Source organism: Pogoniulus pusillus, chromosome 2 (assembly GCF_015220805.1).
Source record: "Pogoniulus pusillus isolate bPogPus1 chromosome 2, bPogPus1.pri, whole genome shotgun sequence".
Taxonomy (NCBI): domain Eukaryota; kingdom Metazoa; phylum Chordata; class Aves; order Piciformes; family Lybiidae; genus Pogoniulus; species Pogoniulus pusillus.
In genome coordinates this window covers 29462579-29489309 of record NC_087265.1, presented here as the reverse complement: position 1 = coordinate 29489309, position 26731 = coordinate 29462579, and the positions used below count along the sequence as shown (strand labels likewise).

The 26731-nt window shown below is 43.9% G+C and overlaps 1 protein-coding gene across 5 annotated transcripts in view; it reads left to right on the top strand.

The window, feature by feature from the left end:
- Positions 1–26731, top strand: part of HECW2 (HECT, C2 and WW domain containing E3 ubiquitin protein ligase 2) — a 199592-nt gene that overhangs the window by 79993 nt on the left and 92868 nt on the right. For 4 of the 5 annotated variants that reach the window (XM_064158857.1, XM_064158867.1, XM_064158856.1 and 1 more), the window contains one exon: positions 13198–13538. In XM_064158857.1, coding sequence (XP_064014927.1) covers positions 13247–13538 — 292 coding nt within the window. In that variant the 5' untranslated portion in view covers positions 13198–13246. Of the gene's footprint in view, positions 1–1523; positions 1686–13197; positions 13539–26731 lie in introns of those variants that run through there. The other variant, XM_064158871.1, reaches the window with a different exon arrangement.

Below are 26731 nucleotides of genomic sequence, written 5' to 3'. Positions count from 1 at the left end.
AGGGACTTTGTAAGGCACAGAGTATGTCTTAAGTGTCCTGCTGTTCTTGCTCTGCTGTAACTGGTAACCAAATGCAGGTATCTACTATTAATAAACTTCTGATACAAACTAATCAGCCTCAGGCATTTGTGGAAGAGCATTTGTCCTGAACAGGGTAACTAGATAGCAGTCTGCCTGCTCGGTCCTCAAGTGATGAAGAGCTGTTTCTTGATTCACTCAGCTAAAACATCTGCTAAAACTATTGAAGTGTTTTCAGAGAAAGTGAAGCAGCTGATGCATAGGAATTCTGTCACAAATTTTGAACTAAATTCTGTTTCTGGGGGAAATCTGAAATAAGATCTAAAAAATTGCAATTTGCATTCCTTTAACACAAATTGTTAGTCTTGAAAATGTTTGTATGGTGGCATTTACTAGTTTGTAAAAGACAACCATCAGAACTGGTTTGTTTTAGAGCCAAAATGTGTTGGGCATTGGAAGTCCTGGACCATGTCAGTTCAGAGGGTGGTGCTACCATCAGCACAGTGGTGTACAACTCTGCTTACTGGCCGCTTGGCTTCAGTGAAACTGAACATCTCCGTGTAACACAAACAGCATGCAGACAAATAGCTGTTTTGTTATTCCCTGCTCTCTTATGTGGGTTTTAAGGAAACACTTCGGGTGAATATAGAGCTGGTAAGTGTTCTGGAAGGAGACATCTTTAGGGTATGACATCTCTAGTTCCTGCAGAGATTCTGGACATAGTCCCTAATATTGCAGATAATCAACTTAATACACTGAAGGTGATCAGCACTGTGGCTTAGTGTACTACTTACTGTGGTAATGCTGCCAGTGCTGCACAAAGAAAGTAAATGAGTATGTGGCATAGTTTTACCTTTTAGCTGCACATTCTTATATGTTTGAAAGTGTTATGACAACAGGGAATTAAAGAAGGTGATAAAAAGAAATTCCTAGTGGATCTTGGAATGCTGTTAGGCAAAGTACAATAATATTGAATTGTTTCTGCTGGAGGCACCTCCTTCTTAAGGACATATCTTGCATTGTCAGCAAGCAGAAGGCATTGCCTTTGAGCTGACCTAACAGTAGTTCTGCTACTGCTGCCAGTTTCAGGGAGATCTGTAGAAGCTGATTGCTTTACTGTATTGTCAGGCAAGTAGCTCTGTTAAACTGTAGGCAAGCAGAAGTGCTCTAATTTCAGCCAAAAAGTCTCCTCAGATCTTTATGGAAATGCAGTCTGTTTTGGGGGAGGTTTGGAACTGGCCAAATGTTCCAGACTGACAGGCCAGGAGGGTGAGAGGGGCAGGAGGGTGGAAATTTGGCAGTTCAATATCATACTAATCGCAGTTCAGTACAATATAAATGGCAGTTAAAAGCACTTAGCAAAATGTGTCAGTTTCCAAAAGCAATTATTTCCTATATTTCTGGACTGCTGATTGTAACTGGAGTTTATTTGTAAGCCTTTGGGTTACAAAGCTCTGGGTTGATTTTGGTTTTAATTTTACTTTGTCATTTAAGGAGACCAGCTGAGTTTGTTTTAGACATGTTGCTGTGCATCTTTGAAAGATCATGGAGAACAGAAAAGGTGCCTCAGGACTGGGAAAAAAGCTAATGCCACTCCAGTATTCTAAAAGGACAAGGAGGATGCAGGAAACTACAGACCAGTCAGCCTCACCTCCAGCCCTGGACAGGTGAGAGAGCAACTCATTCTGGAGGTCGTCTCTAAGTACATGCAAGAAAAGAAATTTCTCAGTAGTCAGCACAGATTCACCAAAGGCAAATCATGTTTGACTCATCTGATAGCTTTTCGTGATGGGGTGACTGAACGGGTAGATGAAGGAAGAGCAGTGGATGCAAAGCTTTTGCCACTGTCTCCCATAACATTCTTGTGGGGAAGCTCAGGAAGTGTGGCTTAGATGAGTGGATGGCAAGATGGATCCAGAACTGGCTCAACAACAGAGCCCAGAGGGTCGTGATCAATGGCAGAGAGTCCAGTTGGAGGCCTGCAGCTAGTGGTGTTCTCCAGGAGTCAGTGCTGGGTCCAGTCTAGTTCAGTATCTTCATCAATGACCTGGGTGAGAGGATAGAGTGGCCTCTCAGCCAGTTTGCTGATGGAGCCAAACTGGGAGTGGCTGGCACCCTGTCATGCTGTGCTGCCATCCAACGAGGTGTGGACAGGCTGAAGAGCTGGGCAGAGGGAAACCTCATGAACAGTAAGCAATGTGCCCTCGTGGCCAAGAACACCAGTGTTATCCCGGGGTGCATTAAGAAGCATGTGACCATCAGGTTGAAGGGAGTTCTCTTCCACCTCTACTCGGCTCTGGTTTGACCACGTCTGGAATAGTGTCCAGTTCTGTGCTCCTCAGTTCAAGGGGGACTAGAGAGAGTCCAATAGAGGCTATGAGGATGATTAAAGGACTGGAGCACATCTCTTTTACTAATCAAGGCTGAGAGCCCTGGGACTGTTTAGTCTGGAGAAGAGGGGAGACCTTACCGATGTTTACAAACATCTTAAGGGCGAGTGTCATGAAGATGGGACCAGTCTCTTTTCACTGGTATCCAGTGATAGGATGAGGGGCAATGGACACAAGCTGGGACACAGGAAGTTCTGCCTCAGCATGAGGAGAAATGTCTTTATAATGAGGGTGCTGGAGACCCAGAGTAGGCTGCCTAGAGAGGTCGTGTGGTCTCCTCCTCTAAAGAAATTTACAACCCATCCGGACATGTTCCTGCACAATCTGCCCTGAGTGAACCTGCTTTGGCAGAGGGGCTGGACTCAAGTCTTTACTCTTCCAAACCCTACCATTCTGTGATTCTGTAATTGTCCATTCCCACTTCCCAGTCCATTGTAGCAGGCTAGAACTTGTTAAGAATGGGGAACGGTGGAAATCACTTATCTGTGGAGCAATGTGCACTCTCTTTCATTCTGGTTTTAGTCTGCTGGTGTTTTTCAGTTGCAGAATTCTTGGATATAAATAAAGTTTTACAAAGAAATGCCTTTCCCCCCCCCCCCAAGTAATGTCCTCTTTATGATATAAATGATGTGATAAATTTGTGTGCTGCTCTGAGAGGAGCAGGGAATTCCTGTTTCCTGATAACATGGGAATCTCTGAGCGTGAGAAATGTACCTGTTTGTGCTGGTTCAGTACTACTTCAGTGAGGGAAATCAATTTTACATGGTATACACCAGCTTATACAGGCTTGATAATGGGAATGATTGTGTTGGATTTGAACTTGGATAGGGGAACAATGAATGTTCATTCTGATTTGTTGTATTTTCCAGGGATTTCTGTCAGTACAGAATGGATTTCCAATGTAGAACTGAATTTAAAAAAATGCATAATTGCTTGTAGTATAATATATCTTCTAGCTTTTAATGACTGCCAAATCAATACTGCAGTCAGGCTCTGTGCAGCATTGTTGAAATACAGCTGTCACTTATGAATGTGACACTGGATAGTACCAGCAGCGGCATGGTTTGCAGAGACTTGGAATGAAACTGCAGAGCCTCTCCAGTAGTGAGTAATTGTCCTACTTCTTCTGACCAGTGTGCTCTTTTGGAAATGGCTTTTTGAATGGTGGCTTCTTTGGTCTGGCAGTTTCCATTTCTTTCTGTCAGAGGAACTCATCTTTCAGTTGCTGTTTGTCAGGCTTTTTGGCGTTGTGCTCTTTCCCACAGTTGATTTACTTCTCTGGGCAGACAAAGGCTAAATTCTGTTCTGTAAATGTTCTGGCTTTTGGTCATTACTGTCCTGTGTTGTGAAGAAACCTTGGGGGAGGATGTTGGAGTTGAGGAACTCTGGGCTGGTTCTACTAGTGTTCTGGCAGTCTTTAGGCCAGAAGGGCTGCCCATTTTTCTAGCATGTTCTCTCAGGCTGTCACATAGGTAAGCACTGTGCACCTGCTCACACATCATTGTGACTGTAAACTCATTGCAGTTTGTTCACCAAATGATTATATTTACGTTACCTCATCCTGTGACAAAGTAGCTTCTTGCAGAGCTTCTCTCCAGTCTTTCTGGTACAGACATTTGAAGGCGGTTATATTTTAGATGGACTGTGTGACCTGATGTCAAGAGGCTAAACTGGGAGCAACTGCATCAGTTCCTGAAGGGAAATTGTTCAGGACAAGCAATCAACAGCAACTAGCAGCAGATAGATCAGTGTCATGGAGACTGAAGCTCAAACCTCTGGCAGTGGGGATTCTGATTGGAAAGTTTCTAAAGAGAATGTATGGTGAATATCCAGGGCCATAGAGATACAGCAGGTGTGATGGCTACATGGCTGTACCTCTGTGAACTCAGCTCTTTGAGGGGTGCTGCTGTGGGTGAGATTCCTGAAATACATGAACTTGGCTAAGTAGTTGTTCTGCTGCAGGAGGAGGTTAAGGGGGGCTGTTGTTACACATACAGAGCATAGCCTCTTGGCTATGAAATGACATTTAAATTTCTCATCGGATTTGGTTTTCTTAAGTGAATAGTGCAGAAGATAAGAGCATACCTGGTAGGTTTCTCTTGAATTTATGAGCAGTTCCTACACTGCTACATCTGGTGAAAGGCAGGTATGAGTTTTAGCCCACAGATATTCTCTTAATATCTGCAGAGCACTACTAAAATTCATCTGCAAGCCAGGCAGGTCTCACAGCCTGGTATCTGGGGCAGAAGAAATTGTCAGAACCCTCTGTAACCTCTTCGGTGCCAATTCGGAGAGGTTTTGGTGTTGAACACTATAGTTCACTTGGCTGAGTTAGCCTAAACTGTTTCAGGGCTTGCTTACTTCATTTGGAAGTCAGATGGAGCACCTCTCTTTTAAGGGCTGGCTGAGAAGACTCCAGAGAGATCTTAGAGCAGCCTTCCAGTATTTGAATGGGCTACAAGACAGCCTCCAGCTGTCCTAGGGGCATGTAGTGATAAAGTGAGGGGTAATGGCTTCAAACTGAAAGAAGCTAGATTGAGATTAGACATTAAGAAGAAATGCTTTCTCATGAGGGTGGCAGGGCACAGGATCAGGTTACCCAGAGAAGCTGTGAGGGCTCCCAAGCCTGGAAGTGTTGAAACCAGGTTGCATGGGGCTGTGAGCAAGATGGAGGTGTCCCTGCCTACAGCAGGGGTTGAAACTAGCTAATCTTAAGGTCCCTTCCTACACAAACCATTCTGTGATTCTGTGATATTTATGATATATTTGACTTTTTCCTCTTCTGACCAGTGGCCAGATCACCTCTGTACCAGCTAGCTCCATGCTGAGGCTTTTGCTCGAAGATTAATCTGATAATTTGTGCTGAAAGCATAGAAGCCCCTGACAGGCTGCTGGGCATGATGTGTAGACTGTCAAAAGCAGGCAGAACCCTTCAGACTGTTGATCTGCATGATAGGCTTGAGCAGCAACTTCTGCCTGATGTAAGGGAGTCACAGTCGGATGGAAACTGTGAACCTTCCTCAAGTGGCTCAGGCAATAGGAGAGTGGCATTTGTTTGCCACAGTGTACAAGACTGACTTTACAACAATGCAGTGGGAAGGTCTGAAGTAGATGTTTTGTTACAATCTGAGTTAACTGAGATACTTACTGGCCAGATAATATGCTGCCTGGGCTGTTTTAAAAGGACATATATTCATGATGAACTATATGCTTTGTCCCCCAGGGAAGGTTTTCAGCTAGTCTAAATTACATGGTGGTTTTGTAATCTGAGATGATGTTCAGCATCTGAGATGAGTCACCAGATTTAGTCTGAAGGAGACTATGGTATGCACATGCAGTTCTTTTTCCCATCCCTCTCTCCTCCTGTGGCAGCATCTCTGGGAAATTTTAGCACAGTCATTTTTAGCTTTACCTTGAAACATCCAAATACAGTTTCCAGAAGTAAATTCCAGTGGCTGTTCTTTCTCAGCAGTGAGCTCAGAGGATGAGTTAGGATGACCAAAGGCAAGGGATTCTCAGTACTCTTTTTGGTGTGTTTTTGTTGTTCCAAGCCAGTGGCTTGGAATTGTTTCAACTTCCTTCACAGATCATAGAATCGTAGAATGCATTGGGTTGGAGGGGACCCTTGAAGGGCATCTTGTTCAACTCCCATGCAGTCAGCAGGAACACCTCCAATTAGAGCAGGTTGGTCAGTGTCACAGCAAGTTCGACCTTGAATGTTTCCAGGGATGGGGCTTCCACCATATCCCTGAGAAACCTGTTCCAGTGTCTCATCACTCTCTTTGTGAAGAGCTTCCTCCTCGTGTCCAACCTAAATCTGCTCTGCTCTGCTTGGAAACCATTGCCATTGTCCTATCACTACAAGCCTTTCTAAGCAGTCCCTCTCCAGCCTTCTTGTGGTGCCCTTAAGGTGCTGGAAGACTGCTCTAAGGTCCCCCAGAGCCTTCTCCTCTCCAGGCTGAACAGCCCAAGTTCTTTCAGACAATCCTCACAGGAGAGGTGCTCCAGCCTCTGATCATCTTTGTGGCTTCCTCTGGACTTGTGTCTCCCTTGTATTAGGGGCTCCAGGTGAGTTCTCACCGGAGCAGAGTAGCAGAATCACCTCTCTCCATCTGGTGGCCACTCTTCCTTTGATGCAGCTTAGGATGCCATTTGCCTTCTGGGCTGCAAGTGGTGTAGAGGGAGCGATTCTTGTTGCGCTGAGTTGCTTTTTGGAGAAGTTTCTGACTCTTCCCTGAGGAGGCCAGCTACCTAGCATAGCTGCCTGCCCAGGCTAGGGCAGTTAATGTCATCTGGCACTCCTGTGGAGATTATCTGAATGCAGAAGTCGAAACAACTCTCTTAGGAGAGGATTTACCAAGTGCTGTGTATTTCGAGATGTTTCTGTTGACTTTCTTTGCAGTTTTACTGGTTAAAAAGGAAGTCTGCTTAGGCAGTCCTGCCTGTTCATGTTCATTTCTGGCAACTAGCAAGTTCATTAAATTCTTTCATCAGCACTGCTTAGAGCTAAGCTGCTTCTGAGAGTGTCCAATAATTGCTCCATTATGAAAGTCTGGGGGGACTTTGCTGGAGGAGAAAGTGAGTGAAGCAGCAGAAGAGTGAAGTGTTTGTGAATTTGTCTCTTTGTACTTCTGGTTAGAAGAATTTATGTTTGAAGGCAGTTCCTTCTGATTAATTTAAAGTAGAATTGTAGTATTTATGAATTTTACTACATGAAAAAAAAAAAGGTAAATAAAAAAGCATCAAAATACTTAAACTTGTCTCAGTCTCATGTCAGTTGTGATGGTTGTCTCCTGTCGTTTTGTTATATCTTTTCAAGAGCACCCCAAGTGAAAGAAATAGCCAGACCTGGCTGTTCAAAGGAAAAGCAGTGAATACAAATACACCATCAATTGTCAGTGGTACAGTGATGTGATCTTTCAAGTGGTTGACATCTCTTTTGCTTTTAGTTCAATCATAGATTCACTAGATTTGCAATGCTCTCTTCTCCCCCCCTTCCCCCTCCCCCAAAGATATCTGTCACTGGATACATTTGTGTCACTTACCTGTATAATTAACTATTTAAACCAGGCAGACCTAATGAGCATGGAGACACTTTATGGAACAATATTGAACAACTGTGATTGTCTTTTAGCTGAAGCATGTCATCAGTTTCCTGCCTGATGTCAATGCTCAGAACTGTGCAATTGTGTAGTACAAATGTGGTTTTGTTTCTGAATAAGCCTTAGGATATAGCTGTGGGCATGCAAGTAAAGAGGCCATATTACCCTCTACTTGATAAACAGTGGAGGAAAATAGAGATCCTGAATAGCTGATTTTTATTGGCTCTTGGGTAACTGTGGCAGCTTCTGTGTTCATCCTTAACTGGGTGGCTGAATAAGAAGCATCCAGATGTGTTAGCAGCTTAAACTGAATCTGTTAAAACATAAGAGAGAAAAATCCTAATAGACAGTAAAATACCTTCAGAGAGAAATTCCATCATGTGGATCACAGGGAACTTGGTGGGTAGAAATTCATAAAATCACAGAATCAGTCAGGGTTGGAAGGGACCACAAAGATCATCTAGTTCCAACCCTCCTGCTATGGGCAGGGACACCCTACCCTAGATCAGGCTGCCCACAGCCTCATCCAGCCTGGCCTTAAACACCTCCAGGGATGGGGCCTCAACCACCTCCCTGGGCAACTCATTCCATCCTCTCACCACTCTCAATGTGAAGAACTTCCTCCTCATTTCCAGTTTGAATCTCCCCACCTCCAGCTTTGCTCCATTCCCCCTAGGCCTGTGACTACCTGATAGCCTAAAAAGTCCCTCCCCAGCTTTTTTGTAGGCCTCCTTCAGATACTGAAAGGCCACAATAAGGTCACCTTGGAGCCTCCTCCAGACTGAACAGCTCCAACTCTTTCAGTCTGTCCTCAAAGGAGAGGTGCTCCAACCCTCTGATCATCCCAGTGGTCCTTCTCTGGACACACTCCAGCATGTCCACATCCTTGTAATGGGGGTTCCAGAACTGGATGCAGTACTCCAGGTGGGGTCTCAGCAGAGTGGAACAGAGAGGGAGAATCACCTCCTTTGACCTGCTGGCCACATTTCTCCTGATGCAGCCCAGGCTCTGGTTGGCCCTCCAAGCTGCAAGTGCACACTGCTGGCTCCTGTGGAGCTTCTCATCCACCAGCACCCCCAGGTCCCTCTTGTTCCACTCTTTCCAAATTCTTGGGAATACTCTGAGAGGAGTAGCAGTACAAGAGTGATGTCTGAGCCAAAAGAGGAAGCTTCTGCCCTGTTTCTTTCTGCATGGAAAACCATGCTTAGTGGCAGCTTTATCTGATTTTAGCATTTGTTTCACTTTTTTAACAGAACAAGAATGTGTCTCTAAATAGTCACAGAAATACTAGAAGGTAGATCTGGAAGGAAATTTACAGTTGTCAAGTTCATCTCCTATCTTGCTGAGTAGCCAGTTAGGAGTGACTGCTCAGTCCTGCTGGCTGAAGTACACAGCAGCTTTAAAGGGGCTGAAAAGCTCTTAGGTACTGAGACCTGGGTAATTGTAGGCTGGTTAAACACATGAGTGAACCCTCTGGTTAATCATCACTCAGCTCCTTAGGCAGGTTTTGCAGCTGGCAATGTTTTCTGACTGTTCTGCTTTTGCCACAGTTCCTAGCAAGTTTGAAGCTGTAGATGGACTGTAGTCATACCTTATCTCAGAAAATAGGCTAGTTCTGAGTTCTGTGGGAGAATAATCTCCAAATTCTGAATTTATTCAAGAGCTGGACACTTTGAGCTCTTTATTGCAGCATTTATAAATCTGTGTACTGAACAAAGCAGTGTCACATAGTTTTTAGTTGGCAAACCAGTGTGTTTTCTGTTCCTCATGTTCTGCCTGTACAATTCTGTGGATTGCTGATCTCGGTGTGAGAGAGGCTTTGAGAGATACCAAGTGCCCAGTATGTCCAGAGAAGAACTGTGAAGATGGCAATACTCTGGAGAAGGAGTCCTATGAGGAGCAGCTGAGGGAACTGGGGTTGTTTAACCTGGAGAAGAGGAGGCTGAGGGGAGACCTTCTGGTTCTCTACAACTCCATGAAAGGAGGTTGGAGCCAGATGGAAGCTGGTCTTTCCTGCCCAGTGAAAAGTGATAGGATGAGAAGAAACAGCCTCAAGCTGCACCAGGTGAGATTTGTGTTGAACATGAGGAAGAATTTCTTCCCTCAAAAGGGTTGTTGAGGGCAGACCCGGGCTGCCCAGGGCAGTGCTAGAGTCCCCTTCTCTGGAGGGATTTCAAAGCCATGTAGATATGATGCTGAGGGACACAGTTTAGTGGTAGACTCCAAAGTGATAGTTTTATGGTTGTACTCTGTGGTCTTGAATGTCTTTTCCAACCTGAATGATTCTGTGAATGGAGTGGGGGAGAAACATGGGGACTGTTAGGGATGAACAGTTTTTTCCTGCCCAACTGTTTTACAGTGCCAGGGAGACTCAGGTGGAGAGCACTCTCCAAGGGCTTCCCCACTGCCCACTTCCTCATGTTGCCACTCTCGTGGGTGACTGAGTTTTGCAGTATGGTGATGTCAGGCCAGTCTCCCAGTGAAAGGTGTTACTGGTCACCCAGCCACCCAGTTCCAGCACAAGCCTTGTCCAGGGTGTGACCAGCCCTGCTCTTGGGACCAGACCACTGGGGCGGGTTCCAGTAGATGCTGCGGGAACAGGCTGTGGGTGAGCCCTGTGAGCCACCTCAGGGCTTACTGCAGAAACAAGGAATGAGTCACTCCCAGGAGTAAGGTAAACAAGGTGGTTTGTGAGCTCTGGCTGGTTTTGTGCACCAGGGTGGAGTTTTGGTGGTTATTCCTGCACTCCCAGACTTACATTCCTATGTTTTTTTTAAACCGTTGAGTGTTTGGGTGCCGGTTGAAAACAGTTTGCTGTTTCTTTTCAGTCTCCTTTAGTGAAAAAGGTTGGGCAAGAGATTTTTCCTGTTTGTATTTTGTATATTCAGTGGAACCTTTTCCCAGTTTTGGTTCCTCTATGATTAGTAAGTGAGGAGTATATGTCAATAGAAGTAATCCTGAGCTTGTGCCATTTAGACGAGGGGAAAATTCTTTCTGAGCTTCTCTAAGCATTGAAGAAAATGCTGTGAAACTGATAAGCGGCTTTGGTGCAGGTTTTACTTGTCAAGTGAAGTTAGTACCTGACCTGCTGACTTCTCAAATGCCCACATTTCCCCTTTGCTTTTGATCCAGTTTCCACATTTCAGCTTGCCTCTGCTAAACAATATTTTTTACCAGCTTAATTTGATAGGTAGTGAAATCAATGCTCTGATCACATCCAGTTTGATTAGCCAAAGCTTTGTGACGGGGCAGCTGCCCACAGCTAACCATGGGCACTGGGTTTTCAGCATAGTCAGGGTGCAAATGATGTTTTAGTGGCACTCAGGAGTGAGAGATGGGAGGATGATTCTGACTTTCAGTCTGTGGTGGGAAGTACATTCTGGTGTACTGTTAGTTATGTTATTAATGTCAGACACCAAGAGTTGTTAGCCAGATGGCAGATAAGCAATTTCTTTTATATGCAGGGAGAGATTGTGCATGGTTTTCATCTCAGCAGGGAGAGATTGTGCATGGTTTTCATCCCATCTTCAGGCTGGATTTTCAGACTACAAATATTACAGCAGTGGCTCTTTCCCTTATGGTTTGAGGTTCATGGCAATCAGCTTTCCCCCTTTTGCAATACAAGTGTTAGAGTCATTTCTCTACTAATCTTGATTGACCTCCCAGCTGCCTGGGAAATGTACATAGCAGAGCACCATTTGATACAAGAGCCTCTTCACAACCTATTTCACTGGATTTAGAAAGTACTCTAAAAGATAACAAGTCTTGAATGGCCTTTTCTTCATAATAGGAGCTTATCTGAGTGTGAGTTTAATGTCTTTGTTACAAATTGATTTCAGTTGCCTTTAAGTTCTGTAATTTGTTGGGATCATTGTTAAATTAAGGCACTTGGGTGTATGAGTGGGATCAGAGCAGTTACCCAGCACACAGATCTGTGGTTTGATTTACTTCAGAGACTTCCAGGATAGCCGCGATTCGCCAGAGCAGTAACAGTTCACGCTTAGGAAAATGGACTGCTGCAAAGGAGTTAATGTTTTTTCTCAAGCTGTTCTCATCTCAAATACCAGGATAGTACTAGCTAGTACAAGTTAGTTCTCCTGTGTCCTTAAACATGGATGGGTTTGTCCATCTGCCTCATAAATTTTCAATATGTTCCAACAAATGCTAGTACTGCCCCGGGTACCCAGCACTGCTCTGTAGCAGAAGGAAATCTTTTCATCCCTCCTATTAGAACTTGGATTAAACTTGTAGTCCTCCTGCTTGGCCCTTATTTCGTGGTGATTTTACTGCTAAATACAACAGTTAAAAGTGACATAAACCTCTGGTTGTGGAACAGAAGAGAATTAACTCAATATCATGGTGTTGGCCTGTTAATGAATCCAGCCCTGGCTCCTGGTGCTGAGTGCAGTGGCACCCAGGCAGGTAAGTGTGTGCTGTCTGTGGAGGGCAGCCTGGGGTGCAGATCGGGGCTTGTCCTGGCTAGGGGTACAACCCCTTTCACTGTGACATTTAACACTTTGCTGTTGGTGTGTGCTGGTGCCCAGATCACAAAGGAAAAAATGCGGACAATAAAAAAGATAAGGGGGAGATTGCAGAGCCTGGGTGAGCCTTGAGTATTTCACTGGCTTGTAGGGAATTTGGTGGCTTTTTCTGACATGCCATTTGAGTCTCAAAGTCAGCCAGGACTCCCAGATCCAGTGAATACTATGCCATACAGAGACACAAGATACTAACCTCCATGGTTTTCATTTCAGAAAGCCCTTCATAGCAGTTTCCTTTTTGTCACTAATACCAGTGCACGGGAACATGATAGAGGAGGAGTTAGTGAATGATGCTGATGTCTAGCACTAAAAAAAATGCTTTCAGTACCCAGCCAAAACATGGCCTGTGTCAGGTACTTGGTGATGTGAGTGTGCTACTCTCTGTGCCCCCATTTAAGAACTGCAATTCTCTTTCTTTTTCTGCAATATTTAGTGCAGCATGTGATAAATGACATACAACCAGCTGAGTTGAACTTTATTTCTCCCCTTTGTTAGTTCTTAGTATTTCCAAATACCTCAAATTTAAGCAAAGATGAAAAATAGTATAATCTGTGATACACTGGAAGAGTGCATGTGTTGAAATGCTACTGACGACTGAAGATGAGTGATAGCAAATAGAAGTGAAGAGGCAGTTTCTGGAGATTCAGCATGTTGGGAGAGAGGAGTGAATAGGAAAAGAAAACCTTCAAAATAGGAAAATACCTTTTTAAAAATACAAAAAAACACAGATTTGTCTTAATCACACAGTCTTGGGATCTCAGAGTGCTCTGCTTGTTCTTGTTCTTAATAGTGAAATGTCTTTTGACCTCTCGAGGCAGAGGTTTCTGTTCCATAAACCATTTGTCAGACATTTGATTGATAGCAGTTGTGTACTTTAGGTCTACTTACAATTATGCTATGGAAGTGGCCAACCAATACATTTGCTTCTGTCTGACAGTGATTGGGTTATTTGGAGAGAACAAATGCCTTTGTCTGGTAGCTGAAGGCTATGGCACTGAGAAGAAAGCCCAAGAATAATGCACAGGTACCTCAGTCTGGTTTGGGCTTCTATAGGAATGCGTTTGCACTAAGGCCTCCCCATTTCATACCTGACTGAGTAACCTGCTGTCTGTCTCTAACACTTTCTTCTCTTCTTCCTCACCACAGGTCTCTGAACAACAACTTTTTCACGTGAGTTGACAAAAGCAGAGAAGAAATGGCCAGCTCAGCCCGAGAACATCTACTTTTTGTGCGACGTCGCAACCCACAGCTACGTTATACCCTGAGCCCAGAGAACCTGCAGAGCTTGGCATCTCAGGGCACCATGGCTGAAAACATGAACTTGCAGCGTGCCAACAGTGACACTGACTTGGTGACCTCAGATAGCAGGTCTAGTTTGACAGCCAGTATGTATGAATACACCTTGGGCCAGTCTCAGAACCTCATAATTTTCTGGGATATTAAGGAAGAAGTAGACCCAACTGACTGGATAGGACTTTATCACATAGGTGAGTCAGAACCACGTTGTGGGACTTTTGTGTGTTTCTTTCTCTTTTGTCGCTTGATATTTCCCTTTTCTGCTATGTCTGGCACTCTGCATCATTAAAACATAGAGACAAAGCTGAGGTGGGACTGCAGAGTATTACCTTAGATTTCTCTTTGCTTTGGTTAATGCAGTGAGCTATGTAAAAGCACGATTCTAACTGATGCAGAATCTGGTTCTACACTGACTTACCAGAAGATGAAATGCATTCTTCTTAAACAACAGATGTGTATCAGGGTTCCAGTTCTCACCTTTTGCTAGTGGCTTACAGTCTCGAAGACTCAGAGTGCTGTATTTGCCATGGAACTTTGCATACTTGCAGTGCTTCTACAGTTTTTTTGACAAGTCCATTCTTGCCATTTGTGGAAAGGTATTTTTGTGTAAGTCTTTGCTTTTGTAGAACTCCTGATCTTTGAGTTCCAGTCTTTGTGTAAGTTTTTGATTTTTGTGGAACTGAAATTATGTTGATGCTAAGAGAGTGAGAATTTCTGTTTGCAAAGAATTCTTGTAAAAGAAGTCCTCTCAAAAGCTTATTTTCTGTTGCTTTTTTTATGCTGTACAGGATATTTCATAGGAGGAAGCTGGAAAGGGCTCCAGGCTGGCACACAGTGGCCTGTGGGCAGTGCGTGCAGTATCAAATAATGTGGCTCAAGAGGAGTAGCTCAGAAGGTCCAAGCATTGTTGCTAACAACCTAGAATCAGCAGTATATTTGGGTTGGGATTTTCAATTGTATTCTGCTTAATCAGGTTTCTGGATTTGAACATCCCTGCTGCATTTTTGGTTTGGAGCTGTCCAAAGGACACTAGGAAGTGGAGTGTGGCTAGAGTGGGTAGCTGTAGTGGCACATGGGATTTTGTTGTCTTCTCAGGCAATCTGGTTCACATGCACTGAAATTATCCTCTGGCTGTAACCAGCACTTAATGAGAGGGACTAACGTGTTCATTTGTGTCAAAACTCCACTGTTTCTCTGAATCTAATTGCTAATGTAGAAAGGACCACCAGAAACTGGTGGAAGGGGACCTGCCCATTGGAATTTTGTCTGTGCTGGAACTCGGCTTACTGCAGTGAAATCGGTCTCAGTGGCATTTCAGAGAAGTTTGCTGTTTTCCATCTCTGCATCACTTAACTGTAGAAACATTTGGGCTGGAAGAGACCTTGAAGATCATCAAGTCCAGCTGTAACCAAACACTGATAGGTCACCATTAAACCACATCCCTCAGTACCACACCTACACCTCTTAAATCCCTCCAGGGATGGTGACTCAGCAAGCTGTGTAGATGTTGTTTCCAGTTCGCTATCTTTTTTGACTGATATATTTTTCCAGTATTACTGCAGCTCCACAAGCTGGACAGTATTGGCTTCTGCTTTTGTAGTGCTTACCTGGTTAATGTGTGAACTGCAGGCTCTCCTGGAATGAGCTGTGGATATGTGCCAACACTTAAGCCACCTAAATTAAGTGTCTCCACAAGAAGGAGAAAGGAATCTCCCCAACAGCATTAGCAACTGAAGTGTGATCTGTGCTGTAAAATGCACAGTTTGCCGAATGAAACATACAAAGAAAAGTTTGACACCCCCTCCTGTTGGTTTTGTTGTGGTTCACAGCACCTGGGGCTTGATGGTCACGATCCTGAAACACAGCATCTTCCTATAATGTATTCATTGGTTTATTGTAGGCTGTAGTGATTTTTATCCTACTTTCATGATGAAAAATATTTCCATGTCCAGTTTGTTGAACTCCTAAAGTACGAAACAGTCTGAAATTAACATAGGGTAAGAATCCTACCAGGAACAGTAAAGTTTAAACCTTCTTAGACCTAAAACCCCATCATGCTACTATGTAATACCAGTGTTTGAACTGTGTTAGGCTTCCTGTTTCCTTGTTAGATCGTGAAAGATCCTGGGTCTCACTCATATGGAGCTTTTGTGTCCACTGCTATTTGAGACCTTTCCTTTAAGACTTTCGTTTTCATCCTTCTGAATGATGGCATCGTGTGCCAATTTTTACAACAGAGAGGTATGGGTGTACCAGCCTGATAGACATGCCTGTCTATCTTGGATGGAGGCTTTTTGATGACCTCTTTCAAGTATCTGGCATCTTTCAAAAAAAGATTAAAGAATTGTAAGAATAAAACCTAAAAAAATTTCTTGCAGAATCTTTATAGACATAGCTAAAGTAACTTAAATCCCACAGGGTATAATCTGGGATTTTCAGTCAGCTGTAAAATGGCTGTGAGCTACTCCCAGTTCCTTATCACTTGTTTGGACAATGAGGACACTCTGCCTACTTTCTCAGGAGTATGTTTGTAGGTGGATATATTCAAAAAGAAGAGCTCCATCCTCAAACACATTACGAGTTGCTTGAGGTTATCTGTCCTGATTGTTTTTTGAAAGGAAAACCATTTCACTTCCAAAACCTCTCTTCTCTGGCAGTAGAAACTGTGTGCTCAGTAACACAAGACACCAACCTGCTGCTGTACCTCCACCTTCACCCACATCTTCAGCTAAAATGCCATTTTCCAATGAGCTTGGGCACAGCATATTTGGCTCTTATTTTAAAAAATACTTGGTATAACCAAAAGCACAATTCTGTGGCTTTCTTTTTTAATGGTAGTTGTACATTTAACTGATGAAAGCTGGATTGATGTTCTAGGGTGCGTGTGGGGAATTATTGTTAATTCTACAAATAAAAAGATGGTGAAATCCTAAAATTGAGTGCCATTCTGAGCAGAGGCATTAAAACATAGAGATCTGGCAACAGTCTGAAGCAATTCAGGTGCATTTTCACTTCAGAATCATTTTCTAGAATGTGCTCATTGTAAAAGGAGTTGAAAATGACACACTGGGAAGTTGTGTTGCCTCTTCACTAATTTGTTCAGTTTATACTCTTTGGAAGAGACTCTGAACCTCTGTCCACATTCACCCAGTTGGTGCAGTTTGTGTGCTGTTGGTCACACAACTGTCAGTAAACAGTCACCGCCTTTACTACTGAGTAGTTTGCAGATGATTGGCTTACACTAGGGATTAGTAGATGGAGCTTTTTCTAATGCCTTACGTCAGTGAAATGTTTGCTCTGCTAAATGGTTATGAAAATAGCTGTTACCTTCTTGAAAAGAGAAAGTCTGTGGGGAGAAACAGAGTCATCATACTCTGAAAGGCTCTTCTAAAGTGCATTTGATTTTTTTTGTTGTTAAAAAACCTCACAAGCTAGGGAATTCTGTGAAGGCAAACATCCCTTTTCCTGTTTCTGGATCTGTACTGCCTAAACTTCTTATAATATCAGTGGCACCTCTTGAACAGTTGTGTCCATCAAGTTTTGTTGAAGTAGCTTTCTAGCTCCAGAGGCAAGAGACATAGAGAATGTATCTAGCATATCTATGAAAGCACATAGGGGTGTCCCAGTGAGACCACTAGCCAGGGAGAGCTGTTATTTCTGAGTCTTAGTGCTTCACTAGGTAGATCGGGCAGCATGGCCTGAAATTGTCGCATCTGAAATGGAGGTTTAGCACTTGGAATTCAGCTGTAAGCTTTGCTAGACCTGTGAAGTCTTCTTGTGTAGTAGTGACTCAGCTTTTTCTCTGTACATGTGTGTTTTAAAAATGTTTATTCCAAGCAATATTTGAACTCTTGGAATACTATAGACTTTTTCTTAGTCTGTGTCTTAAGAGGAAGCTGAATCTTGCTCTGACATGAGTGGTCAGGCTCTGGAGTCCTGTAGTAAGCTCTTACTGCAGAAAGTATTTGACCCAGGTGGAATCAAACAAGAGAGTTTAATATTTGGATGGAAGGAACTATGAGACATCCTAGTTCTATGCTGTTGTGTTATTATAGCATCCCTAGAAGTATTCAAGAAGCTGTAGATCCTGTGCTTCAGGATATGGTTTAATGGTAATGCTAGATGGGTTATAGTGTGATTCAATGATCTTAAAGGTATTTTCCAGCCTTAGTGATTCTAACTGGTTATTTCTTCCTTGGGAAGTTAGAGCTGTTCAAGAAGATGATCAGATGGCCTCTCCACTGCTTGTGGAATACTTAGGGCAGTTGAGTCTTGGTGTGTTTTATGTGTTGCTGTGAGGCCCCCTCATTTAAAGGAATCAGTATGAAATGAAGAACACCAAGTCAGGAGAAGCAAACACTACTTTTGGTTTAAATAGATTAACTCCCATGGCCAAATTGCTGAGATTGGCCTATTTGTGCCCTCATTTACAGAGTCCTATTTATGAGATACATGGCCTTACTCTAGAGATCCTCAGCACATTTAACATGCTAACTATCAAGGGGCATTTCCATCAGCTTTTTACAGGCTGCTTAGCTTTTTGTTATATCTATAGCATGAATCCATAATAACAGCATAAACCCAAAACTCTAACAAAAAAAAGAAAAGCCCACAACTGATGCACAGTTATATAGGTCTGATGGTTTGGGTGTTACCCCTACACTTTAGAAATCACCCAGACTAGACTTAGCCAGCTCTAGAAATTGAATGAAGCTTGTATTTACAGCTTAGCAGAATATACAACAGATATTTACAATATATATACATATATATATAGAAATATACAAGGTAAAAGGTAATACAGGAACACAACTCCCCTCCCAGAAACCTGGGTCCCCAGGAGGGGCTCCCAAGCACCCTACCTCCTTCTCCCACCCCTCTCAACCTTACCCCAGATGTTGCCTTTGCCCAAGGAAGAGTGGAGGGTTGGCCAGGGGGGCTAGGAAGCAGGTGGATTAATCAGAGAGATGGAAGGTGAGGTTAGAGAGAGGCAGCCCAGACCCTGGACAGAGAGCAACTCCTTTATCTGTGTTTGAATTCTTGGTCTTATAGCTCTCAGCAAGCCTATGAGTGAAGTAGGCATCACCACTGTTTCTCTTTCACAGCCTGTACTCTAGTTCTTCTCACCAAAACATTCTAGCTAGCTTCAAACTTGCACAATAGGGCAATTAAGATGGCATCTAGGCTTATACTAAGCCTTCTGTGTTTGGAGCATTTCCATTTCAGGTCAGACAAGATTAAAAAAAAAAGAAGCTTTCACATCAACTGCCTTTAATACACTTAAAATAGAGGCTTACATTGGACAGAGAGATTATAAAACGTTAAGATACTTTGTTCCTAGAAAATTTCCCTGCTTTCCAGCACAGAAAACATGCAAAGTAATAACTTTATTATCTTCCAGAAAAGCCTGATTATTTGCTTGATTTTTGTCCTCTTGTTTTAGCAATATGAGTACTTTTCTGTACTTCAAAATCTGAGCAATACTTCTGGTACCTACTGACTACTTACTAGGCATAATAGTATTAATTTATAGCTGCTACTTATTTGGGCTAATGCTGAAGACTGCAGACCAGGGACTTGGTTTCCCACATAGAAGAGTTTTTCTTTGCCCAGATGGATCCATGGTAGAGTCTTCCAGGGTGCTGTCGTTGCTCTCTGTCATCTGTTGTTGGGGAACTTGTTGTTTGGGCTTTTTTATTATACCATCTGAATATTTAAGCACTGTGATGATTTTGTTCTCTGCAAGAAGTAAATAAAAAGACTAGATGTGCCTCTGAAGCTGTGGAAGAGCCATATATGTATGCATGTGTTGAGATGAGGTACTTGGTGCTGTGGTCTAGTTGATTGGCTAGGGCTGGGTGCTGGGTTGGATGTGGATGATATTGGAGGTCTCTTCCAACCTGGCTGATTCTATGTTGATGAAACTTCCACTGGAGATGTATGCTTAAATAACAAATATGAGAAAGCCAAATTCATAGTTGACATTAAGAGAAAGTGAATTCATCTTGGCCCACATCTCACACTGGTGTTGGTTTGTGTCTGAGCTTGATACCTGTGATCAGCCAAAGTGTCTGGAAAAAGCTGCCTTGAAGAAAAAAATTAAGCTTTCCATCCAAGTTTTACATTTCAGTCTTCACTTCTTCCTGTGTCCTAACCCACATGTGAGGCTACTTTTCCCCCTTCCACAGAATGTGGTGGTACTTCCTCCTCAGTTCTGAGCTAGTTCTCTCCCTGTTGGAAAGCAGGATAGGGGAAAGAGACCTGGGGATCCTGGTGGACAGAGGGATGCCTATGAGACAGCAATGTGCCCTTATGACCAAGAAGGCCAATGGCATACTGGGGTGTATTAAAAGGGTGACGATTAATAAGTCAAGAGAGGTTCTCCTCCCCTTTTACTCTTCCCTGGTGAGGCTGTGTCTGGAACACTGCGTCCAGTTCTGGGCCCCTCAGTTCAAGAAGGACCTCAAGGAACTGCTTGAAAGAGTCCAGCACAGAGCCACCAAGATGCTGAAGGCAGTGGGACATCTCCCTCATAAGGAAAGGCTGAGGGAGCTGCATCTGTTGCTTGGAGGAGACTAAGGGATGACCTCATTTATATTGATGTGAAGAGCAGTGCGAGGAGCACAGAGCCAGGCTCTGCTCAATGATCTCCAATTGAAGGACAAGGGGCAGTGAGTGCAAGCTGGAACAGAGGAGGTTCCACATGAACATAATGGAAAACTTTTTCACTGAGAAGGTGAAAGAGCCCTGGAACAGGCTGCTCAGAGAGATTCTGGAGTCTTCTTCTCTGAAGACATTCAAAACCCACCTCAGTGTGTAATCCTCCTCTGGCAGGGGGGTTGGACTGGATGATCCTTTGAGATACCTTCCAATCTCTATCATTCTGTGATTCTGTGACGGTGAATTTTGCTCAAAGATCAGTGTACAGACAGCATGATGCCAAAGTTAGAAGTCATGAATAGAAGGTGCATGCTCTCTGTATATCCTTGCATGCAGCAGATACCTTAAAAGCTGTGCTTACTACTTCTAAAATACAGTCATCATACTTGTTTTGAGATGAAAATAATTACTACCCTGCTAAAAAAAAAAACAAACCCCAAACCTAGAATCACAGAATGCCAGGGACTGGAAGGGACCTCAAAAGATCATCCAGTCCAACCCCCCTGCCAGAGCAGGATCACCTATACCAAATCACAGAGGAATGTGTCCAGACAGGCTTTGAATATCTCCAGAGAGGGAGACTCCACAGCCCTCCTGGGCAGCCTGTTCCAGTGTTCTGTCACTCTCACAGTGAAAAAAAATCTTCCTTGTGCCTCAAATCTTGTAGGTTAATATTTTTGCCTGGAAGAAGTTCAAGCTGTGACAGAGGTATTGTTGCCAAAACATCCAGGCTTGCCACTAAATGGTGGGTTTTTACATTTTTGAGATAGCCATGACCTGAAAACTAGACAAACGTAGCTGCAGGGAGGACACTTTCAGCTGTGTTGTCAGTATCTTTCTTCTGCAAAAGGTTTTGGCATGACAGCATTTATCATTCCTTGGATGGAAAGCGATGTTCTCCCCACCCTGCCTTTTTGATATAAGTGGCTGTTCCAGCAGGTGGGAAGACAGCAAATACAAACACTGGATAATGGCAAACAATGTACACTGGGAAATGGGTAATATTCCTTTTTACCATAAAGCTGCCTTGTGTCAGCTGGGGGTTTTATTTGTTTGAAGGGGATTGGCTTTCATTTATTTTTTCAAGGCATTTGCTGAGCTGCTTTCTGTCACCACATCAATGTGCCACATGCTGCTTCCGAGATAATTTGGGAAAAACAAGTACTCCAAATCACTTACAACTGGACTGAAGAAGTAGTTTCATTAATTCATCTATTGATTTGTTTCATGTAAGTAAAAGATTATGGATTCATTTTGCAATATGCGTAGTGTTAGAATTCCTCCTGTAAATTTTTTATTACCTTCTTGGCTCCTTCTTCTGCATGGATTTGTTAATGACTGTAAGAAACTGAATGAATCAAAGAATCATAGAATGGTTTAGATTGGAAGGGACCTCAAAGATCATCCAGTTCCAACCCCCTGCCATAGGCAAGGACACCTCCCACTAGAACAGGTCCCTCAAGACTTCATCCATCCAACCTAGCCTTCAACACCTCCAGGGAGGGAGCATTCACAGCCTCCCTGGGCAACCTGTTTCAGTGTTTCACCATCCTCACTGTAAAGAACTTCCTAACATCTAGTTTAAGTCTCCCCTCTGCTAGTTTGAACCCATTGCTCCTTGTTCTGTCATTACAAGACCTTGTAAAAATGCCCTCCTCAGCCCTCCTGTAGGTCCCCTTCAGATACTGGAAGGCCACTGCAGGGTCTCCCTGAAGGCTTCTCCTCTCCAGACTGGACAACCCCAACTCTTTCAGCCTGTCCTCATAGGATAGGTGCTCCAGCCTTCTGAGCATCTTCATGGGCCTCCTCTGGACTCATTCCAACAGTTTAATGTCAATGAGGACTCCAGAACTGCACACAGTATTCAGGTGGGTCCCACAAGAACAGAGTAAAGGGGGGCCCTCCCTTGCCCTGCTGGCCTCACTTCTCTTGATGCAACCCAGGACACAATTGCTGCCTGGGCTGCATGAACACTTTGCCAGCTCATGTTAAGCTTTTCATCAACCAACACCCCTAGGTTATTTTTCCTGAGGGCTGCTGTCCAGCCATTCTCCACCCAGCCTGGAGGAGTGTTGAATACAGAACATTAAGGATGTGACTGATGTAGTTAAAACCAGAAAGATGTTTAGAGAGATCGGAAACATGCATAGTGAAACGCTTTACTGCTGGTTGTGTCAAATAGAACCTTTTCATCTGTCCTGATACTGGACACACAGTGTCTTAAGTTATAACCAGAGGAGGTTACTGAGAGTGTCAGTATTGACCTTAAAAATCACAGAATACTTTTTTTTTTTAATTTAATGCCTTTAAGATCAAAGATCAGGCCTTTCTCTACTAAGCCTGATGCTGAAACATTATCCTCAACACCACATCTCTGCCTCTCTGAAACTCCTGCAAGGATGGAGATTCAACCACCTCCCTGGAGAACCTTGTTCCAAGCTTTGAGAACTGTTTTAGGGAAGAGTTTTCTTCTAATGTCCAATCTAAAACTTCCCCAGTACAACTTAAGGCCATTTTGTCTCATCCTATCACTTGTTACTAGGGAGAGGATACCAATCCCCACCTCACTGCAACCTCATTTCATGGCATTTTAGAGAGCCAGAATGTCTCCCCTTAACCTCCATTTCCCCTGGCTACACAACTGCAGTTCTCTCAGTTGCTCCTCCTAAAACCTGTTCTCCAGATCCCTTCACCAGCCTTTTCTGGACTCCCTCCTGCACCTCAGTGTCTTTCTTGTAGTGAGGGACCCAAAACTGAACTTGCTAATTAAGGTGTGCCAAGTACAGGAAGATGATCCCTGCCCTCATCCTGCTTGTCACACTATTCCTGATCCAGGCCAGGATGCCATTTGCTTTCTTGGCTGTCTTGACTGATCTCTTATTCTTGCAAATCTCATCAAAGTGTGTCTTGCAATATGCTACTTAAGGAATCATAGAATCAACCAGGTTGGAAGAGACCTCCAACATCATCCAGTCCAACCTAGCACCCAGCCCTAGCCAGTCAACTAGACCATGGCACTAAATGCCTCATCCAGGCTTTTCTTGAACACCTCCAGGGACGATGACTCCACCACCTCCCTGGGCAGCCTATTCCAATGGCAAATCACTCCCTCTGTGAAGAACTTCCTCCTAACATCCAGCCTAGACCTACTCCGGCACAACTTGAGACTGTGTCCCCTTGTTCTATTGCTGGTTGCCTGGGAGAAGAGGCCACCCCCCACCTGGCTGCAATGTCCCTTCAGGTAGTTGTAGACAGCAATGAGATCACCCCTGAGCCTCCTCTTCTGCAGGCTAAATGTAAAAGGAATGTAAAAGATCCAGAGAATGGCCAGACAAGACCATCTTAGAGCTTGTCTGGTACAGGAAAAAGCTTAATCTGGGCCTAAGTGGTACTCAGCCCCTTGTACAGTGTACCGGTTTGGCATAGAAGGGACACTGATGTGGGGTGAAGATGCTGCAAGATAGTAATTAAACTGACTGTGCTTAGCTGTCATTCACTCCTTGGGGAACAAGAACACATACAAGCGCCCAGGTTAGCAGCAGCTCTTGGCTCTGTCCAGCAGCATCCCAGGCATCATCGCTCTCAGGGCAGCCAGTTCCCAGGCAAGCAAATACCGTGCTCTAGAGCTCTCTTTAAAGGTCTGATCAAACTCTTCTGAGATCTACCTCCTTTTGCCTAGAAGTCATTCAGGGAGGGTTAATGTCAGCCTGTTCAGTCTCTGGCTGTGTTTTCAGTCACAAGTCACTCAGCTGTCACTCAAGTGTCAACAGTTCTTAAAAGTTGCTAAAAAGTAGTGTAGTAATTGCCCTTGTAATTCCTGCCCTGCCCTTGGGAATAAATGAATGTTTTATATGCCAGGTGTGGTAATGAAAACAATGAACCTAAAATCTACATTAAAATGATGCAGTCTTTTCCCATGTACTATGGTAAGGAGGGGACAGCAAGATACAACAAGGCTTTGTCACTTGGAAAGAGCAAGATCAGTATTGTGAAGTGTTAAGTAAAAGAGGTAGCTTTGAAAATGTATAGAGTATATTCAGAGTAGCCTGCAGAGTTACGTAGATCTACAATCAGTTTGTAAGGGGAATTGAAACAGGATTTTTATTCTTAAAGCACACATTAAAGAATTTAATTTCAGCATGATCTCTTCCTGCTCATCAGTGCTAACATCCAGCCCTCTTTAATGAGACTTAGAAGTTTTGATAGATACAGGTCACTGGTTTCCAACTGTCTTGTAAAAAGTGTGAAAAGAAATTCTGTTTCTGGTTTTCCCTGACACTAATTTTCCAATTGTTGCTGTTGAGTTGCGATTAGGCTTTTTCATTATCTGGTGTGGTATGAACTCTCATGCCCCATGAAGTGCTTCTTTCCCATAGAATTTAAACTCTATCTGATGGTCATTAAGTGTGCTTCACGTGAGGGTAGTTGCACCTGAGGATCATTTTTGATAGATTAAAACTGAAAGCTTGAACTACTAGGCACTGAGTGCCTTGGAAGACCAGGACCTTAGTCAACGTTTTACCTTTGCCATCAAATGTGGAAACATTTTCTTATGAGAAACCAGTTATGCCAAAATGGATTTTATCTTTGTAAGATTAAATATGCATAGAAAAATCTTATAGCACCGTAGCAGGATGTGCTGTTGTCACTAAGATAAATATCCAGCAATGACCTCTTAAAAGAGGAAAAAAAACCAAACAACATATTTCTGTTTATTGGAGTTTAATTTGTACATAGACTTTCATGCATGACATAGCTCAGCAGATGGTAGCCTGCAGGGAGAAGAAAAATTTGTTGTGAGAAATATTTCACCAGAGATGCACCTCTGAATTTTAGCAGTCATATAGCTAGGCAGTTGCTTTCAAGATGCTGAATGAGGCTGCAACAACCTGCTGAAGTTAAAAATTAGTAAGATTTTTAGGAGTCATTGATGGGACAGTGCTGAATGTACAAGCAGCAAGACTCACTGTGATGTGTTCTTTGAGTTGTAAATTATGTGAGCAGTGTGATGAAAAATGCTTTGTCTAGTTCCTTTAATAAACAAAACCTCACCTGTGATGGGCCACATAGATGATCAGGGGGCTGGAGCACCTCTCCTATGAAGACAAGCTGAAAGAGTTGGGGTTGTTCATCCTAGAGAATAGAATCAACCAGCCAGGTAGGAAGAGACCTCCAAGATCATCCAGTCCAACCTAGCACCCAGCCCCATCCAGTCAACTAGACCATGGCACTAAGTGCCTCATCCAGGCTTTTCTTGAACACCTCCACGGATGGTGACTCCACCACCTCCCTGGGCAGCCTATTCCAATGGCAAATCACTCTCTCTGGGAAGAACTTCCTCCTAACATCCAGCCTATACTTCCCCCGGCACAACTTGAGACTGTGTCCCCTTGTTCTATTGCTGGTTGCCTGGCAGAAGAGACCAACCCCCACCTGGCTACAACCTCCCTTCAGGTAGTTGTAGACAGCAATGAGGTCACCCCTGAGCCTCCTCTTCTCCAGGCTAACCAACCCCAGCTCCCTCAGCCTCTCCTCATAACGTTTGTGTTCCAGGCCTTTCACCAGCTTTGTCACCCTTCTCTGGACACCTTCCAGTGCCTCAACATCTTTCTTGAATTGAGGAGCCCAGAACTGGACACAGTACTCAAGGTGTGGCCTGAGCAGTGCTGAGTGCAGGGGCAGAATAACCTCCCTTGTCCTACTGGCCACACTGTTCCTGATGCAGGCCAGGATGCCATTGGCTCTCTTGGCCACCTGGGCACACTGCTGGCTCATCTTCAGCCTACTGTCTATCAGTACCCCCAGGTCCTTCCTGGCTGCTCTCCAGCCACTCCATCCTCAGCCTGTAGGGCTGCTTGGGGTTGTTGTGGCCAAAGTGCAGAACCCTGCACTTGGCCTTGTTAAATGTCATCCCGTTGGCCTCTGCCCACCTATCCAGCCTGTCTAGGTCCCTCTTCAGGGCTCTTCTACCTTCCAACAGATGAACACCTGCTTCTCGCTTGGTGTCATCTGCAAACTTACTGATGCTGGACTCAATGCCCTCATCCAGGTCATCAATAAAGATATTGAACAGGACTGGGCCCAGCACTGATCCTTGGGGAACACCACTAGTGCCTGGCTGCCAACTGGATGTGGCACCATTCTTCCTGGAGAAGAGAATTCTCCAGGGAGACCTTAGGGTAGCTTTCCAGTATTTGATTTGGGCTCCAGGAGGGCTGGAGAGGGCATTTTTACAAAGGCCATGGGGTGACAGGAAAAAAGGAGAAACTAGACAGAGATCAGACGTTAGGAAGAAATTCTTCCCCATGAGGGTGGTGAGGCACTGGAATAGGTTGCCCAAAGAAGTTTTGGAAGGTCCAAGCCTGTAACTGTTGTAAGCCAGGTTGAGTGAGGTCTTGAGCAAGCTCTTCTGGTAGGAAGTGTCACTGCCCATGATGTGAGAGCTGGATCTAGGTGATCTTTGAGGACCCTTCTAACCCAAACCGTCAATCTTATGGTATGTTTTCAGCAAGTAAATCCAAAGACAAGCCACATGATAGAAGTGGCAAGTAGCTTTATGACTTTTGTTGTCCCTTTGACTGGATGTTCTGAGTCATTAGCACATGAGATTTCAGATTTGAAGAGCAGCCCTAATGACAGTACACTCACTTGCATACACTTCTTATCTCCTCCTAAAGCAATTAAATAAAAATTATCCTCCTTTCAGATCAGCCTATGGTACTGA